Source organism: Vipera berus, assembly GCF_964194415.1.
Source record: "Vipera berus genome assembly, chromosome: Z".
Lineage (NCBI taxonomy): Eukaryota > Metazoa > Chordata > Lepidosauria > Squamata > Viperidae > Vipera > Vipera berus.
The window spans coordinates 47,846,239-47,865,506 of NC_138205.1; the positions used below are offsets into that span (position 1 = coordinate 47,846,239).

Below are 19,268 nucleotides of genomic sequence, written 5' to 3' on the forward strand. Positions count from 1 at the left end.
TGCAATATAAAAATATGAAGCAGAACTGGGGAGTGGTACAGTAGCCATTGAGAAAGGGAATGTTGGGATTAAACTTTGCATGAACCAGTTGGAATTAAGCATCCCCAGTTTTTACTCCTAACCATATACGAGTATACGTAGAGATGCAGGTAGTTCTCATTTAGCAGGCAGTGACTGTTCAGAATGATAGCAATCATGAAAAATTTCACCCTTAGTTACTACCTATTGAACTGTGCTTGACCTTGTTTCCCCTTCCCCCCTCACAGAGCAGAGATTGTCTAAACAAGTTTCCTGAGCTGCTTGTGGCACAGCATGTCCCTTAAAAAGTGCTAAGCAGTTGTTAACAAGTTCAGCTCTGTGTTCTTAATTAGTAGATTAGAAATCTTCCACCTGCTGGCTGCTGCCTGACACTGACAAGACTTTAATTACTTTCACATTACAGTGAAGGCTTTTGTTACCTAAGCCACTGGCTAGGGAAACAGCTATGGTTAATGCATTCTTTTCAATGTTTATTCCTCATTGTGTGCCTGCTTAGTCTTTTGTAATCTCCTCTTCTCCAAATAATGTAAATGCACAAACGTTAATATAAATACAAACATTAATGTAAATATAAACTTTCTTGCCAATTATCTCAATTTTGGAGTGAGCATTCATTTAATTATTGAGTTCCCAATTCCAATTGTAGTTGCTGAATGAGGACTATCTGTAGTTAGCCGAGCCTCTGAACTTTTATTTCCTTCCCATGTCTGAAAGACTTAAATGTTGCATGTCTTTGGAACAGGGTTAGTATAGATTGGACGAATGTTCTCAAAGTTTTCATCACCTCTCTCAGTTCAATCTTTATACTGATTTCTCTCTCATTCCATAATAGAGGAGAGTACAGGTAGTTAGAAAGTTTAAATAACTCAGGTTTTCCTATCACCATGTTTCCCCCCTAAATAGAGTTTGTCTTTATTCTTCTTTCATGCAAGCTCTAGCCTTAAGAATATTTATGAAAGTTTTATTTCTGACTTTAGCATTTTCCTTTCCACATACAGTATTCTGTATAAAGATATCTTTTTGCAGCAAGAAATTAATAAATGTGAACTCCAAATCTGTTCAAGAAATATAAAAAGAAATGTTATAATAGCACATACTATCTTCTTAATTTACATGCACATCTTTTATCAATTTACTGCTTTTTACATTATTGGTATTTCAGCTGCTTCCCCCACTCTCCTTAGTTATTCTTGATGCTCATGATTTCAACGGAACTGTTTCCATTCCTGTTGCTGCAATATCTGATGATTTCTTTCTGGCAGCTGTCAAAGCACATTAGCAAGAAATGTAGTTATGTAGGCTACTTTTAGGGTATTGTATGGATGCCATATAATCTTTATTATACTTGAACCTACCTTACTTAGTGTTTAATCTTAATATTTTAATATGTTGTTACACTTTGCTATGGTATAATGTATAATCATTTTTTCCTATCCATTCCTTTTCCAGGAAGCCTACATAAAAATGTTTATTACAGTGAAGACCTTTTATAATGGTTCTTGAAAGAGTTGAATAATTTAGAAAATTTGGTATTTCACAAAAAAGTTTGTCAAAATGTGAAAAAGAAATCTATTTTTATGGATTACATTAAACAATGTGGTTAAACATGGGGACACCATGTTTTTCTTTGTGTTTGTACAAAATTTGGTTTCCAACCTTCAAAATAAACTAAAGCCATTTCAATTACAAACCTGATAAATATAAATGGACCTTTTTTTAAAAAAAAAGTATGAAAATAATTGTTTTAGAATATATATACTATTGTGTTTTCTTTTATGCAGCTATTTTATTTGCATTTCTCATCTACATGGCTATTTTCATTATTCTGATGATTGGACAGATTTGCATAAAGTAAGTAAATATTTTAAAATAAGAATGAATTGGATGTATACATTATTTTTTCATATTTGCATGTTAAAGTCAGTTCAACCATTGAACAATAGAGCAGTATATTAAGATTTTTCCTAGAAATCTTTCTCAAAATGTATATTTTTGGGGTAGTATTTTCTTTATTAAGGAAAGGGCCTTCAGGGGGACTTTCTCCACTTACAATTTCATCAGTGGGCTCCCAGAGTTGCTTGTTTTGAAAGCAACTTCAAAGCTTTGAAGAGCTTCAAAGTGCTTGATTGTGACTGGATAATGATGATTTTAGATGAACGTTTGTGGTACTCAAGACTAAAGTTGATTTTCTAAATTTCTGTTTTATAGCACTGAACAAGTCAGAAATTGGTTCTTCAAAAAGATGGATCCTAGAGAAACTGATCGACTTATTAATTCAGTAAGATCTTTAATAGTGGGATCACATAAATTAGTTTTCAGAGTTCACTCTGCTGTTTTCTGAGACAAATAAGTCGTGAAAGCTTAACTATATGGGCTGATAATTAGATTTTTCTCTACAAATGAATTGTCTTCTAATGAGCTCAATTGTGCACGTTGACCATAAAACCTGAGAGCTTTATGATCATGAAATAATTCTGTAAATATTCAGAATTCAAAACTTCAAAGTATTTGAAGATAACCTAGCATCACTGCATCTGAGTTGCTTTTCATGTAAGTGCTTCAGACACTAGTTCTATGATTTTTTGCTTAACGAGATAAAAGTCAATCTGAGTTTAGTAAAGCATATACCTGCATAAATATCATTGTTTCAGCCTAAATATGTTGAGTAATTATCATTAATATGATATTAGTACTGACCTATGTTTAGTTAAGCTAGAGAAGAATGCTATACTTATTCATTGTTATGCTCTAGAATGAGGCCAAATATAATTACGAGAGCACCAGATGTGTCTCTGTATTCCTTTTGCAATCTTAATTACCAATTGGTACAGTGGTGAATGTACAAAATTAGCCCAAGCTGTTGGTGTTAATGGGCTCATTTGGACATTTAAGAATATAGGAAGCACTCTTAACCACGTAGTTGCTGTGGAGGGCATGACTAAATACCACAGTAAAATATCCATTTCTGAGATGGCAAATTATTAAGCAAAACAAAAGCAAATTGATGAGTCTTAAAAACCAATTAACTTTTCCCCTAGTCTTTCAAGAGTTGAGTTCTGAACTCCTCAATACCGAACTATATATTTTCCCACAGACAGCATAACATAGTATTTTATTTTATTTACAGTCAATGACCAGTAATAATACTGTTGCCTATCCCAGGTCCTTGGTAAGGACTCAATAGGTAGACAGAAATGTTAAATCCAGTCTGAACATCTGGCTGACTGTGTGAATAACAATAGCAATAATAATAATAGTAGTAGTAGTAGTAATAGAGTTGGATGGGACCTTGGAAGTCTTCTAGTCCAACCCCCTGCTCAGACAGGAAACTCTATCCCATTTCAGACAAATGGTTGTCCAGTCTCTTCTTCAAAACTTCATGTTGGAGCACTCACAACCTCTGGAGGTAGGTTGTTCCACTGATTAATTGTTCTAACTCTCAGGAAATTTCTCCTTAGTTCTAGGTTGCTTCTCTCTTTGATTAGTTTCCATCCATTGCTTCTTGTCCTGCCTTCTGGTGCTTTGGAGAATAGCTTGACTCCCTCTTCTTTGTGACAACCCCTGAGATATTGGAACATTGCTATCATGTCACCTCGTCCTTCTCTTAATTAGACTAGACATACCCAATTCCAGCAACCATTCTTTATATGTTTTAGCCTTCAGTCCCCCAATCATCTTTGTTGCTCTTCTCTGTATTTTTTCTAGAATCTCAACATTTTTTTATATCATGGTGATCAAAACTGGATGGAGTATTCCATGTGGGCATAACCAAGGCATTATAAAGTGGTATTAACATTTCACATGATATTGATTCTATCCCTCCGTAAATGCAGTCTAGCACTGTGTTGGCTTTTTTGGCAGCTGCAGCACACTGTTGGCTCATATTTGAGTGATTGTCCACTAGGATTCTAGAAAAAAAAAGATTCCAAGGTCCCTCTACTATTGAGCCAGGTACCACCTACTGTACCTGTGCATTAGGTTTTTTTTTGCCTAAATGGAGAATCTTACTTTTTTTCACCACAATTTCATTTTGTTAGATAGCGCCCAATGTTCAAGTCTCTCAAGACCCTGCTGTATCTTAAGCCTATCTTCTGGAGTGTTGGCTATTCCTGCTGGCTTGGTGTCATCTGCAAATTTGATGAGTTCCCCATCTCATCAAATCATTGAAGATATTGAAGAGCCCTGGGCCCAGAACAGAGCACTGGGGCATCCCACTACACACTTCCCTTCATGTAGGACCATTGAGAACCACATGCTGAGTATGGTCGATCAGCCAGCTATGAATCCATCTGCTAGTGATGCTGTCTAACCCATATTTTTCTAAGTAGTAGACTGTGGTCTACTTTATCAAATGCCTTACTGAAGTTCAAGTAAATTATATCCATAGCATTCCTCTGGTCCACTAGTTTTGTCATCTGGTCAAAGAATGCAATAAGATTTGTCTGGCATGATCTGTTTTTGACAAACCCATGTTGGCTTTCGGTAATGACCTTGTTTGCTTCTAGGTGTTTGCTGATTCATTGCTTGATTATTTTTTCCAAAATCTTCCCAGGTATTGAGGTCAGACTGATAGGTCTATAGTTTCCTGGATCCATTTTTTTTCTTTTTTGAAGATGGGAACTTTATCAGCTCTTTTCCAGTCCTCTGGTAGTTTTCCAGAGCTCCAGGATCTTTGAAAAATATAGTTCAGTGGTTCTAAAATCACAACTGCCAATTCCTTCAGAACCTTGGGGTGTAATCTATCTGGTCCTGGTGATTTGAACTCGTCTAGGGTGGACAGGTGGTCACTTACCATTTTCTTGACTATCTTAACTTGTGTTTCTAATGTTTTTTACGGTGTTGTTTTTGATAGGTTGGACTGTTTTTCCCTTTGTGTAAAGACAGATCCAAAAAGAAATAAAGTACTTCTTCTTCCTCCCTTTTACTTGTCACTTCTTGCCACATTCTCCCACTATAATGGCCCAATCATTTCCTTAATTTTTTCTTCTTTTTTATATGTTGAAAGAAGCTTTTTTATTTTTGACTTTTTTCAAAAATTCATTTTGAGCCTTAGCTTTCCTCACTTCATCTTTGCACACTTGGGCTATTTGCTGCTATTCTGTCTTAGTTATGTGCTCCTCTTTCCACTTTTTATACTTGTCCTTTTTGTCTTTCAGTTTATCAGAGAGTTCTTTATGCAGCCATGCTGGTTTCTTTTGAGAGCTGTTATTTTTCTTCTTCATTGGTATTGTGCTAGACTGGGCTTTTATAATCTCACTTTTCAAAATTTCCCAAGGTTCTTGAGTTGTTTTCCCCTTGAGGTTTCTCATCCATTGAATCCTTCCCAAGCTGTCTCTAAGTTTATTGAAATTAGCTCTCTTGAAGTCCAAGACTCTAGTTTGACTATGTTCTATTGCTTGTGCTTCCATAATGTTGAATTCCAATATTGCATGATCACTCTCCCCACTCCTCCAATGTTCCTGTGGCTTCAACACCTTCACATCATTTCATCTCTGTTAGTGAGAATTAAGTCCAATATGGATGATCCCCTAGTTTCCTTTTCTACTTTTTGGGAGACAAAGTTGTCTGCTAGGTTTGCCGGGAATCTGTTTGATCTTCCACTTGCTGCAGAGTTTGTCTCCCAGTTGATATCAGGGTAATTAAAGTCCCCCATTACTATTGTGCTTCCTACATAGCTTAGTTAACTGACTAGCAAAAAGTTCATCTATTTCCTCTGGTTGGGTGGCCTATAGTATACACCTATGGCAATGTCATTTTTTTCCTTTTTCATTGACCCAAATGCATCCGAGACAGTTTTCATCATTGTTGTGCTCTATTTCTGTAGAGATGTAGTTATTTCTTATAGAGAGAGCAACTCCACTTCCTCTTTTATTTGGTCTGTTTCTTTTAAATAATTTGAATCCCTTTAGCTGTGTGTTCCATTTGTGGGTTTCATCCCACCAAGTTTCTGTAATGGCAACAGTATCACATCTGCCGTCATTTACCTGAATAATAAATACTAAAACTGGTAAATGGTATTCTATTTTGTAGCATGACAACTTTCCAGACATGTTGTAGTAAAAATAACCTTAAATATTATATAAAAACATTATTTTAAAACTGTAAAATAAAATTAAAAATTAAGAAAGACAGGAAACTGGTAGGATTGAAGGAAAACAATGCTAGAAATATCCAATTCAATACAGAACATGGCATGTGAAAAAAATACAGTGAATAGATTATGAAAAGACAAGGGTTCTGAGGGTTCTGCAACGGGTGATTCATGGGGATCAAACTGGGTTTATTAGTGGTAGGCAAATGAAAAATAATGTGAGGCATATAGTAGATGTGTTGGAATTTTTGGAAAGGAACAACCAGATCCCTGCGGCGCTAATTTTTTTAGACGCTGAAAAAGCTTTTGATCAACTGAATTGGCAATTTTTGATGAAAGTTTTAGATAAAATGAATTTTGGGGATAAATTTTTGCAACCAATTAGGGCATTATATCAAAAACAAACTGCCCGAATAATAGTTAACAATAGCCTGACAGAAGTATGTAATATTGAGAAGGGCACAAGGCAAGGGTGTCCGTTATCGCCCTTGTTATTTGTGTTAACATTGGAGATATTATTGGTAAAAATACGAAATTCGGAAAGAATTAAGGGTATACAGATTAGAGATCAGGATTATAGATTGAGAGCGTTCGCAGAGGATCTGGTTGTTACAGTGACCCAGCCGGAGAGCTCTGTTGTGGACCTGATGGAGATAATAATGCAATATGGGAAGGTTTCTGGATTTAAAGTTAATGTACAAAAAACTAAAATTTTGGCTAAAAACATGACAGCATCGCAAAAGGCCCTTTTAGAAGGGTTAACTGGACTTGAGATTGTCAAAAGGGTTAAATATTTGGGGGTGTTTTTGTCGCCCTCTAATACAAAATTATATAAAAATAACTATGAAAAATTATGGGGAAAAATCCAAAAAGAAATGGAGAGTTGGGAAAAACTGCAATTGTCTTTGTTGGGGCGAATCGCAGCAGTAAAAATGAATGTCCTGCCTAAATTTTTATTTTTATTTCAAATGATACCGGTTCTTAAGAAAGATTCTAATTTGGAGGAATGGCAGAGAGGTATCAACAAATTTGTTTGGGCAGGGAAAAGGCCACGAGTTAAACTTAAGATTATGCAGGATACTCGTGAAAGAGGTGGTCTTAAAATGCCTAATCTTAAATTATATTATGAAGCTGTTGCGTTAGCAGGTATAAGTGATTGGATTAATTTGACACAAGAGAGATTATTAAATCTTGAGGGGCACGACTTGCTGTTTGGCTGGCATGCATATTTGTTGTATGATAAGAAGGTAGATAAGGTGTTTAGAGTGCATATTTTAAGACAGGCATTGCTGAGAGTTTGGAAGAAGTACAGACATAAGCTAGATTGCAAGATACCATTGTGGGCAATTCCAAAACACGCAATAGAAAATATACATGCTGGCTTTAAACATGATGTGACTACGTACAAGGAGATCCTCAGCTTGGAAAGAAATGTTTGGTGTTTGAAATCATATAGCCTCTTGCGAGATGAGAAGGTTGTTCAAAATTGGTTTCAATATACTCAGTTACGGGCCAGGTGGAAAGAAGACCAGAAAATTGGCTTTACAATGACTGATGAAAATCTGATAAAGCAAATTAGAAATCAGGGACCAGCACATATTAAACGGATATATCTTGCATTGATAGAGATTGATTCAGAAACAGAACTTGTTAAGGACTGTATGATAAAATGGGCCCAAAACATCCAAGAAGTTATTACAATGGACACGTGGGAAAAGATTTGGGTGAGGAACGTAAAATTTACACAAGCTCAAAATTTAAGAGAGAACTTTTATAAAATGTTTTATAGATGGCATCTAGATCCTAAAAAGCTTGCAAGTATGTATCCGAATTATCAGCCAAAATGCTGGAGATGTGGTGATGAAGATGCAACATATTTTCATGAATGGTGGACTTGTAAAAAGATCAAGGTTTTCTGGATAAAAATTTGGTGGAATATGCAGAAGATTTTTAAGCAAAGGATAAAGTTTTGTCCGCAACTCTTCTTGTTGGGAATAATCACGGATGCTACGGTTGTGGACACTAAGTTGATGTTAAATTTAATTACGGCAGCAAGACTTTTGATAGGTCAGTATTGGAAGAAAGAGGAACTGCCGACTATAGAAGAATGGACTTTAAAGGTTTCCGACCTGGCAGAGATGGCGAAGATTTCGGCTTATTTGAAAGATCACTCGCAAGAACGTTATATTATGGAATGGAGAAAATGGATTGAGTATATCCAGAACAAGTATAGGGTTAAGAAGTTTCATGTAGCATTTGAATAAGTCTTCTTTCTTTTTTTTTTCTTTTTTAGCTTCTCTATATATATTTAATATTATTAAGGTTTGTCTTATCTTATAAAAGCTAGAGAGATGGATTTTAGAGTTTATGGTTGTTAGTATATGGTTGTTTACGATTGTTTTTTTTATATATACCTTGTATTTAGCTCTGGGAAGTCGGGGGGGAGGGGGGGAGGGGGGAGAGGTAGGGGGGTGGGAGAAGGGAGGGGGAGGGGGGACTGTTAAAGATAAACTGTATGTTAAAACTTTTCAATAAAAAAAAAAAGACAAGACCTTTATCAAACTTAACAATTTTATAACTAGTTTTTCATACTTAATTTTTCCTTGTCTCCTTCATTTTTAGGAGCTTGGATCTCCAAGCAGAATAGATTCCATTGGTGGTGAATTCCCAGTAGGAGTATGGAACACTGCTTCCTCTCTACAGAGACTTCGTTCCCTGGATACCTTCAGAGGGTAAATTACAGTTCTGGATAATTCCTTACAATTTTTCTGTAAATATCTTTGAGGATATTATCAGCTGAGATTTATAGGTGCAGTAGTATTCACATTCATAAAGTAGTAATGACAGCTATCAAGAGTGGAACCCTTTTGTCCTATTCAGTGATGGTGTAAGTAACAACAGAATGATACAACTGGTACAATCTGGACACTTCCTGTTCTTTACTGTGATTAGAAACTGGACTCATCTCAGATTCAGTTCATATGCCCCTGAAGTAATAGAAATCATTACTTTGGTTTTGGAAGTTCTGATTTCCTGTTAGGTTGTTCTGTTGAACAACTGAACTTGCTCTTAGAAAAGAAAATACAACAGACTTAAGGCTCTTCTGGATGGGATTACTGATCTGGTAACTGTGAGCAACATCATACCTGCTTGAGCCCTCATCAGACTTAAACTTGCCTACTTGGGAGGAGGGTAAACTAGTCTGCTGGGTTTCTCTGAGGAAATGAAAGAATACCTGTCTTTATTTTGAATACCTCTATTTCTTTGATGAACTTTCTCAACCTGTTGTCACTGACATAGCAGTATTGGGTAGCAATCAGGGAAATGTATCTTAACATACCTAGAAAATCCATATTGAGGGACACTATTATTTGTTTATTTCTTAAATTTATGTGTCACCCATCTTATCAGAGATCATGTCAGCTGAAAATCCTTGACTGACAGGGACTGCAGCATGCGTTCTCAGCCACTGGAAAGGATCTTTGGTTTTCAGCTAATCATTGCATTTTCAACTATCCTATTTACTCACAAACGAAGCTCCCCATCTCCCCAAGGTCTCTGTTTGGATAAAAGGTGATTGAGCGCCTATGGAAGCCTTGGAAACGCAGTGATTCACTGACTTTCCAAGTGTCCCTAGGCACTCAAACACCTTTTATCCAAACAGAGACCTTGGGGAGATAGGGAGATTTTTCTGTATGCAATGCAACACTTCAAAACGCAGCGATTCGTTGTCTTTCCAAGTGTCCCTAAACGCTCAAATACTTTGTATCCAAATGGAGACTTTGGGGAGATGGGGAGATCCTGTGTGTGAATACAGTGCTTCAAAACACAGCAATTTGCTGCGTTTCCAAGTGTCCCTAGACACTCAAAATCCTTTTAGTTAGGATTAAGTCCAGATTAAATAATTGATCCTTTGGTTTGTACCTCCATCCTTTGAGTGACAAGGTTGTTAGCTAGGCATGTCGAAAATCTGTTCAGTCTCCAGTTTGTTGCAGAGTTTGTTTCCCAGTTGTTGTTGGGGTACTTAAAATCCCCAATTACTACAGTATTGTTTTTCCTGCACACCTCAGTTTACTGATTAGCAAAACATTCAGTTTCTTCTGCTTGGTTGAGTAGCCCTTAGTTGTCCTAAAAATTGGTTTCCTTCTTCTTCAAAATTTAGTTTATAGCCCTTCAGAGTAGCTGAACCAGATGTTTAACAAACACATTCTTCCCAATCTTTGTGAAATACAGCCCATCTCTTGCCAGTCCTTTCTGCAAATAATGTATACTATGGTCCTGTAATCCAAAGTTCTGTTAGTGGCACCATCTGTTCAGCCAAGGTTTTACCTCTAAATTCCTCCATTCCTTTATTGGGTTTTGTCCTTCCATTGGAAGTATAGATGAAAACACCACCTGCGGTCCAAAACTCTTTTGCCTTCTTGCCTAACTGCTCACAGTCTGTTGATAATTTTTTCAGGCTCTTTGTTGCCTTGTTCATGCCAACATGAAAAAGGAGAAAGAGGTAATAATAGGTGAGCTGAATTATTTAAAAAAGGATCTCTGTCACATCTTGATCTTTGCATTTGAGAGAAAACCTCCCTCTCTATATAGGTTGTCTGATCTACAGATTGCTGATTCTGTTCCTCTGAGAAGTGAGTCAGTGTGTGATAGTGGCGAATATCTGTACAGGTGGAGAATGAGGGTGGAGGTTCATTCTCCGAGCTTGTGGGTTGCTTTCTGAATGTTTCGTTACCATGCTAGGTAATATATTCAGTAGAGTTTAGGGGATGTCAGTATCAGTGTTCTGCTTATAAGGGCCTTGTGTAGTCAGTAAGTCATGTGATGGGAAGGTCATGTTAGGTGAGGGTCACATCAGGTGAGGATCTTGTGATGGGGAGGTCATATGAGGTGAGGGTCATTGGGAGATGAAGTGCTGATTTGTGTTTTGTGTGGGTTGGTTGAAGGTCAGTGCCATCACTGGTTGGCTGTGCAGTTGATTTGAATTCTGGGGGGTTTGTAGGGTGGTTATGGGTCGATGTGTCTGCTGATGGAGTGCCAGGCTTCAATAAATTCATGTGCACAGCGGGCGGTAGTGTGGACAATGATTTTTTTATTGCTCCAATCGAATTGATGCTGTTCGATGTCAATATAGAAATTAGGGATTTGGGATCGTGGTAATTGATTGCCAGCTGGTATTTGTGGATTCTGATTTTCAATTGACGTGATGTTTGTCCCACATAGAATTAGTTGCAGTTGTTACAGTTGGATTAGTAAATTACATTATTTCTTTCATCCTTCTGTATCTTGTTTTTGGTTCTGGATAATTTCTGGATATTCCTAGAGGTTGGAGAATTCTGTCTGTCATTTCCAACATCCCTTTTGTGTATGGTAGGGTTAGTTTTTGTATAATGGTTGATTGTGTAAGTTGGATGCTGTGTGTTAGAATATGAAGTTTTTTGGATAGCTATTACAGAGAAAGACATCTAGCAGCCATTTCTCTTCCACTTTTTTTAGTGCTGTGGTGCCGCAGTGTGTCTTGGCCCTTCTGAAGAGGGTTTGGATGCACTATGTGCAGTGGAATGGTTGCTTATAAAGTGAGGGTCTGGGTTTGCGGTAGTGAGTCAGTACCATAAGCCTTTTTTAGAAAGGAGGGGGAAACTCAGCAGATTAGTCTTCTTTGTGATAATAGTTTTCTTCCTGTCACTGGAATATTTGGTGAAGACCCTTTTCCAGATGCCTACATGTTTTCTCCTACAGAGAGGATATCAAATAAGTTATTGAGCTCCAGTGGCTGGGACAGTCTTCTTAGGGTTGTTTTGTCCTCTGAGTGACATGCTGCCATTACTATTCCCCAAGAGCAGGGGTGTCAAAACTGCCAGCCCTCGGGCCAGATGCATCACAACAAAATCGTGCCCACCCCATTGCTGGCAATGAGGAAAAGGTTCCGATACGTCGTGCAACGTCACAAGTTTGACATGTCTGCCCTAGAGCTTTGTTTTTCCTGGTAGTTGTTTCTTCCTTCGTGTTTTCAGTGTGAATACAGATGTCTGCCTTTGCTAAGTATTCTTCATTTACTCAGAGGAGTCTCAAAGGGGTTACACATGCCTCTAGACTCATCATTTCTTCTCCAGCAATCCAATCAGTTGGCGCTTGGTGCATGTATAATTTGAGTCCTCTATGGGCAGGAATAAGGGACGCAGTGGCTCAGAGGGTTAGGACGCTAAGCTTGTTGATCAGAAGGTCGGCAGTTTGGCAGGTCGAATCCCGAGTGCTGCGTAACAGAGTGAGTGCCTGTTACTCGTCCCAGCTTCTGCCAATCTAGCAGTTCGAAAGCACGTAAAAATGCAAGTAGAAAAATAGGGACCACTACGGTGGCAAGGTAACAGTGTTCCATGCGCCTTTAGCGTCTAGTCATGCCGGCCACATGACCACGGAGACGTCCTCGGATAAGTGCTGGCTCTTCAGCTTTGAAACGGAGATGAGCACCGGCCCCTAGATTCAGAAACGACTAGCACGCATGTGCGGGGGAACCTTTACCTTTACCTTTTATGGGCAGGAATATAAATGTAGTACATTCATTGGAAGCCATCAAGGTGCTAGTCTGTTTCTCTATGACTTGTTACTCTTCAGGGTTGTACAGGTGCAAATAGATCTTCCCTTGTAGATTTTCTGATTCAGATTCTTAGCTTAATCTACTGAACAAGTCCCTGTGATCCCAGTAAATACAAGGAAAACTATCTTTTTAACAATCTTTTCAATACATTGGTCCTTATGGCAAAGAGAATTTTTTGAGTTTAATAAATTCAATAAATTTATTCAAATTCAATAAATAAATACATTCACCAACCTTATTTTAGAAGATTAGTCTTTTGCTCCCTCTTGTGCCTCATATTGAAAAAATATTTAAATACGACGTGAAAACAAATCAGGTATTCTTCTCATCTAATTGTATCATATCAGAAAGCCTTCTATACTCACAAAACACAGCTTATACATCCACAAAGAAGCAGGCAGAGAAATAAAAAAAATCAATCAGGACACACAAGAGAAGAGAAAATTTAGTTATCACTTTGCAATTAATGTAAAAAAGGAATAGAAAAGGGTAAATCCAAGCTTCCTTAGTTCAGTGTATATCTGTCATGCCCCCTCCTTACCATTTCATTTACTGGAGTTCCAAAAAGGAGAAAGAACAACAAAAAGGAAAAGATAGTTTGCAAACCAAAAAAAGACTCCTTTCTAATGCAAAAGGCAAATATGTAACTAAAAATGTTTAAGATGTAGTAGGCAATTTTTATTGTGCATATTTTTTTTTAAATTACCATTTTTCCCAAGGGGAAAATCTTGGAAGCCCCACCTCCAAGCTGAACTCACCTGAGAAACTTCTTGCTTCAGGTTTCTTCAAACCTCTTGTATTTGTTTGGAAACCCAGTAGAGAAATGGGCATTTTCTGCTCATGTGATTACAAGTCTTGAGTAGAGCTTTCATTTTGGCCCCCAAAACTATTAAAAGTTCTCATCACACTGGCTGGGTGAGCGGTCTAGGAAGAAAATGAGCATTTAAGATTGACCAATCGCAACAGAGATATATTGTGGAATGGAGAAGATGGATTGAATATATTCAGAATAAATATGGGACTAAAAAGTTTCATCTAGCATTTGAATAAGTAGTGGTTTTATATGATGTATAATTAGTTATTTGTTATTTGTTAGCAATATGATGACTATGGAGAGTTAAAGTACGACAGAATTTAATGTTTTACTTTTGGGTTGTTAGCATATTTTAGCTTATGTTTGTAATACTATACCCTGTATTCAGCTCTGGGAAGTCAGGGAGGGGGGAGGGGTGGGTTGGGGAGAGGGGAGGGAGAGGAGGGGTTTTTTCTTTTTTTGTTTCTTTTTTCTATCTTAAAAATGTATTGTAAAACTTTTCAATAAAAAAAAAGATTGACCATGCCATTTTGGCAGCTATTTTGTGAAAGCATTCATAAAATCTTTTAAGTATTTCTACTGGTCCCTTTTAATGTTACTATCCCACCCTAACCCCCCCCCCCCTAAAAAAATTCTTTGGTAATGTTTAAAAGAATATTTTCTCTATATTATCACAATTTGGAAGATAACAATATTGATCAAATCTATTAATTTAAGACTTTTTGCAGAACAATATATTTATCATTGTAACAATTGTAACAATTTAAAAAGTTCATTCAGAATTGTTAATATATGCATTCAGTGTTTGATTATGATTTTTGTTTGACTTTATAGCCTGGCACTTACAATTATGGTCTTTGTGAATTATGGTGGAGGAAAATATTGGTTTTTCAAGCATCAGAGCTGGAATGGTAAAATATTCAAAATCCATTTGTCCTCTCACTTTAATTATATAAAATGAAATTGTCTCATTTACTGTTCTTTGGGAGTTTGGGAGTTTTTAAAATTCACTGTTGCAACTAATGTTCAGTAGTTGTGGATGGGCAAGCAGCCATGAAAGTGGGGGGGGAGGAGAGAGGGAGGGATGGGGAGGGAAGAATGGGGCCTGTATGTACCGTAGTTTGAAATAGAAGATTCAGAATAAATATTGTAACAGCTTCTTTTTTTAGCTTCTTTCACTTCAGAATGCTGCTACTCAATGTGGTGACCTTGTATTATGTGTTTTTGAAAGTTCAGAGTGTATTTGTTAACTGTTAATAATATTTTAGAACTAAATATTTTATTTAAGTATCTTAAGAATAGTTAGTAGTTCTCCACTGTTATGAACATTAATTGTCTGTTAATGTCTGTTTCTCTTTATAGGCTTAACTATAGCAGACCTCGTCTTTCCATGGTAATTCATGTTGATTGCTAATACCTTGAATTAAACTAAGTCCATTCAGAAGAAATCCATATGGGAATACCTCTCATTGGACTGTCAGTTTGGTCAGGACAAGTTGACTTGGATTCTTAATTATCTTAATAGTTACTGTTTCCAGTGACTTTCTTTAATCTTTAGTTTTAGTGTAAAATGGTAATAAGTAAACATAGTTCCAAATCTTTATTTTATTTTTTTATTTTTTAAATAAAATTTCCAGTCATTTCCAAAAGATAAAAAACTTAACACTGCCACGCAGTTCATTTAACAGAAGGCTGCTCTACACTTCCCCACCATGAGAGACCCACTGGCTGTTTCTCAAGGAGAGGAATACATGAAATCCTTATCTCATCTGTGTTGTAAATGTTAGTTGCAAATGTGACATCACCAAGTCTTTTGTTGCTCTTTCCACTTCTACTGGTTCAAGTTTCCTGAGTGGTCTATCTGCTCATCTGCATTCCATTATAGGCATATGTTTCATTGCTGAGAAAGGACTGGACTTGGAAGTCCATGCACATAGTGCTTCTTTGAGCTGGCATAATTTTCTGCTGGCTTCCCTCTCTCCTTTGCACTAAGTTCTTACTTTTGCAGTTTTTCTCAGGCAATCTTAGATTGGTAAGTATTCATTCTTTCACAGTCAACTATATTTGGTATTTCAGTAGAGGTCTATTTCAATCTTTTTTTCCATCTTAGAATTTAAAGAACATTCACCAGTGACAATAATGTGATTTCACTGAGGAAGTTATACCACAAGAAGTGGGGAACATCAGTGCTATGTTATTGGCACTTATTCCCGTAAACTGTAACTTTCTTTTACTTCATTAGTGATTGCACTCTGATCCAAAAGCTTTTAAGCATGTTCTGACACAGAGCAGAAGCAAAACATAATGACTATAAATGCTCACACTTTAGGAATATAGAATATAAAATAATAGAATAGGAAGAACCGTGGAGGTCTTCTAGTTCAACCTCCTGCTCAAGAAGGAGACCCTATACCATTCCAGACAAGTGGCTGTCCAATGTCTTCTCAAAAACCTCCAAAAACCCTCAACTTCTGGAGGCAAGCTGTTCCATTGATTAATTGTTTTTACTGTCAGAAACTTCTCCTTACTTCTAGATTGGATATTTCTTTGATAGCTTTCCATCAGTTACTTCGCGTCCTGCCTTCAGGTGGTTTGGAGAATAGGTTTAACCCACTCTTCTTTGACAGCTCCTTAAATATTTGAAGGCTGCTGTCTTCACCCTTACTCCTTTTCTTTGTTAGACTAGACACATACCAATTCATGCAACTGTTCATCATATTTTAGACTCCAGTCCCTTAATCATCTTTGTTCTTTTCTACACTGAGTCTCAAGATCTTTTTTGTATACTGGACGCAGTATTCCAAGTGTGATCTTACCAAGGGATTATAAAGCAGTAATAACACTCTGTTCTTAATTAATGAAAATAGAGCTAGAAGGGAGCTTGGAAGTCTTCTAATCCAATCCCCTGCTCAAGCAGGGAACCCTATATCATTTCAGAGAGATGCTGTCCAGTCCTTTTCTTAAAAACCTCCAGTGACGAAAGCACCCACAACTTCTGAAGGCAAACTCTTCCACTGGTTAATTGTTATCACTGTTAGGAAGTTTCTCCTTAATTCCAGATTGCTTCTCTCCCTGATTAATTTCCATCCATTATTTCTTGTCTTGCCTTCTGGAGCTTTGGAAAATAAGTTGATCTCTTCATTGTGGCAGCACCTCAAATACTGGAATACTGCTATCATGTTCCCCCTAGTCCTTCTTTTCTCTAAACTAGTCATACCCAATTTCTGCAACCGTTCTTCATATGTTTTTGTCTCTAGGCCCCTAATCATCTTAGTTGCTCTTTGCATTTTTTACAAAGTCTCAACATACACACTATATGTGTGAAGTTCAAGGTGCTAACGATGACTTACAAAGCCCTACATGGCATGGGTCCGGACTACCTTCGGGAGCACCTTCTGCCGATGTCAGCACCCCACCGTCCTGTGCGCTCCCACAGAGAGGGCCTCCTCAGGGTGCCACCGCTCAAGGAATGTCGGCTGGTGGCCCCCAGGGGGAGGGCATTCTCAGTGGGTGCGCCAGCCCTCTGGAACACCTTACCAACAGAAATCCGGATGGCCCCTAACCTCCGTACCTTCCGTCGCGACTTAAAAACTTTCCTGTTTCAGCAGGCTGGCCTGGCATGATAGCGTTAATTGGGGTCCCAGTTTGTGTTCATTAGTGTTTCTTATTATTTTTATTGTTCGATCTGTATACCTTCCTTCCTCTGTACACCGCCCCGAGTCCCTCGGGAGAAGGGCGGTTTATAAAAACTAATAATAAATAAATATATTATAAATCTGTGCTGCTTTTTTGGCAGCTGCAGCACACTGCTAGCTCATACTTAAGTAATTGTTCACTAGAACTCCCAGATCACAGTTTACTGCTCTTGGGGCAGGTATCACCTATTCTATTCCTGGGCATTTGGGTTTTCTTGCATAAGTGAAAAAAACTTACTTTTCTCATTACTGAATTGCATTTAGTTGGATAGGGGCCAGTGTTAAAGTATATTAAGTTCCTTCTGGAATCTGAGTCTTATCTTCTAAAGTGTTGGCTATTCCCTTCAGCTTGGTGTCATCTGCAAATTGGATGAGTTGCTCTTCTATCCTCTCATCTGAATTGTTTATGAAGATGTGAAAAGTATTAGGCCTAGAACAGAATCTTGAGGTCCCCCATTACATGCATGCCTCTATATCGATATAGTTTCATTGAAGACTACACTCTCAGTGCAGTTGATCAGCCAACTGCAAATCCATCTGGTGGTGATGTTGTCTATCCCACATTTTTTTATATGGGGATAAAGAAGTAGGCTGTATCTCAGTAGTTTGGGTAAAGGAGGGCTTTTGGATGAAAATCTGGAAAGTAACAGATACAAGGAAGGCTCTTATCAAACTGGTAAGAGTAAAAACAGAATGTTGGAGTAGTTGATCACATAAAAATGTGCTCCACATGGATTGTACTATGGAGCCCACAAAAGAACTGCTGAGAATATGAATGTCAAAGACAACTCAAGTCTTTTGCATTTTCTAGTAATATTGACATGAAGAATTAGTTTTCTGGAATTCGTTGTAGATATTTGGGGAAGAGAGGAACTGTTGAACTATTTCTCTAATATTCAAATAATCCTTCTTTCATTGCCTTCACAAGATTCATGTCTGTTTATCTACAGTTTCTCGGTTCTTGGAGATAATTTCATCATCATGTAATATATGTCTTTTTCTGATTTTCTCTCTCTCCTTTTCCCTTTTAGGTTTGTATTTATTATGGGCACTTCTGTTTCACTGTCTCTCAGTGCCATGTTGAGACGAGGTTATTCCAAATGGCAATTGCTGGGCAAAGTCTTATGGAGAAGTCTCCTCCTATTTTTAATAGGACTCATAGTTGTAAACCCAAATTATTGCCTTGGACCCTGTAAGTGCTAAGAGATTTATATTTTTCATATTGACTAAAAATGTGCCCCTTTGTTTGTATATCATAATAGAATTTTGGGGAAAAAAACAAGAGCCTTGGTGGAGCAGTGGGCTAATGCCTCCTTAAAGTAACACCAGCTGCCTGCAATTAGTGCAGGTTCGCATCCCACCAGGCTCAAGGTTGACTCAGCCTTCCATCCTTCCGAGGTAGGTAAAATGAGGACCCAGACTGTTGGGGGCAATTAAGCTGACTTTGTAATAATGCTGCTTGGGAGGTGTGTGAAAGCCCTAATAAGCAGGCATATACATAGAATGAAGGCTACTGCTAAGCTTGTAAGCCGCCCTGAGTCTTCGGAGAAGGGCGGGATATAAATGGAATTAAAATAAAAAATAAATAAATATGGTGGAACTATGCACAAACCATTGCAACTACATAAGTTGCAAAAGTTACCTTTCATATTGTTTCCAAATCATTGTAACATTCACCCCACTTTAATGCACATAAAGAGGGTAAATCTAAGTACTATAAAGGGAGTGGAATGATATGACTTTGAAAGCAACATGAGAGTTTGGAGGATAAATTTATATTTAATTTAGGTATCAGAATTAACAGTTTTTGTTCTGATTCATTTATTTTTCTAATCCAATAAATCATTTTGGAGACACCTGGTTGAAAACACGTTCTTTTTTCTTCTATTATTTACCTCAGAAGTTACAGAAATTAATGCTGTTTAGTAAAATTCTTTCATGTAGGCATTGACCCTGCCCCTTCTCCCATAGTCTGCAGTCTGAAATCTTTTAATTTATTCATATTATCTTCCAGGTTCTTTATGCTAATCTTGG

The 19,268-nt window shown here is 37.4% G+C and overlaps 1 protein-coding gene across 2 annotated transcripts in view; it reads left to right on the top strand.

Moving 5' to 3' along the window:
* Positions 1-19,268, top strand: part of HGSNAT (heparan-alpha-glucosaminide N-acetyltransferase) — a 44,977-nt gene that overhangs the window by 8,290 nt on the left and 17,419 nt on the right. For both annotated transcript variants that reach the window (XM_081345537.1, XM_081345538.1), the window contains exons 5-10: positions 1,821-1,890; positions 2,248-2,317; positions 8,753-8,862; positions 14,374-14,450; positions 14,902-14,932; positions 18,266-18,426. In XM_081345537.1, coding sequence (XP_081201663.1) covers positions 1,821-1,890; positions 2,248-2,317; positions 8,753-8,862; positions 14,374-14,450; positions 14,902-14,932; positions 18,266-18,426 — 519 coding nt within the window. The remainder of the gene's footprint in view (positions 1-1,820; positions 1,891-2,247; positions 2,318-8,752; positions 8,863-14,373; positions 14,451-14,901; positions 14,933-18,265; positions 18,427-19,268) is intronic.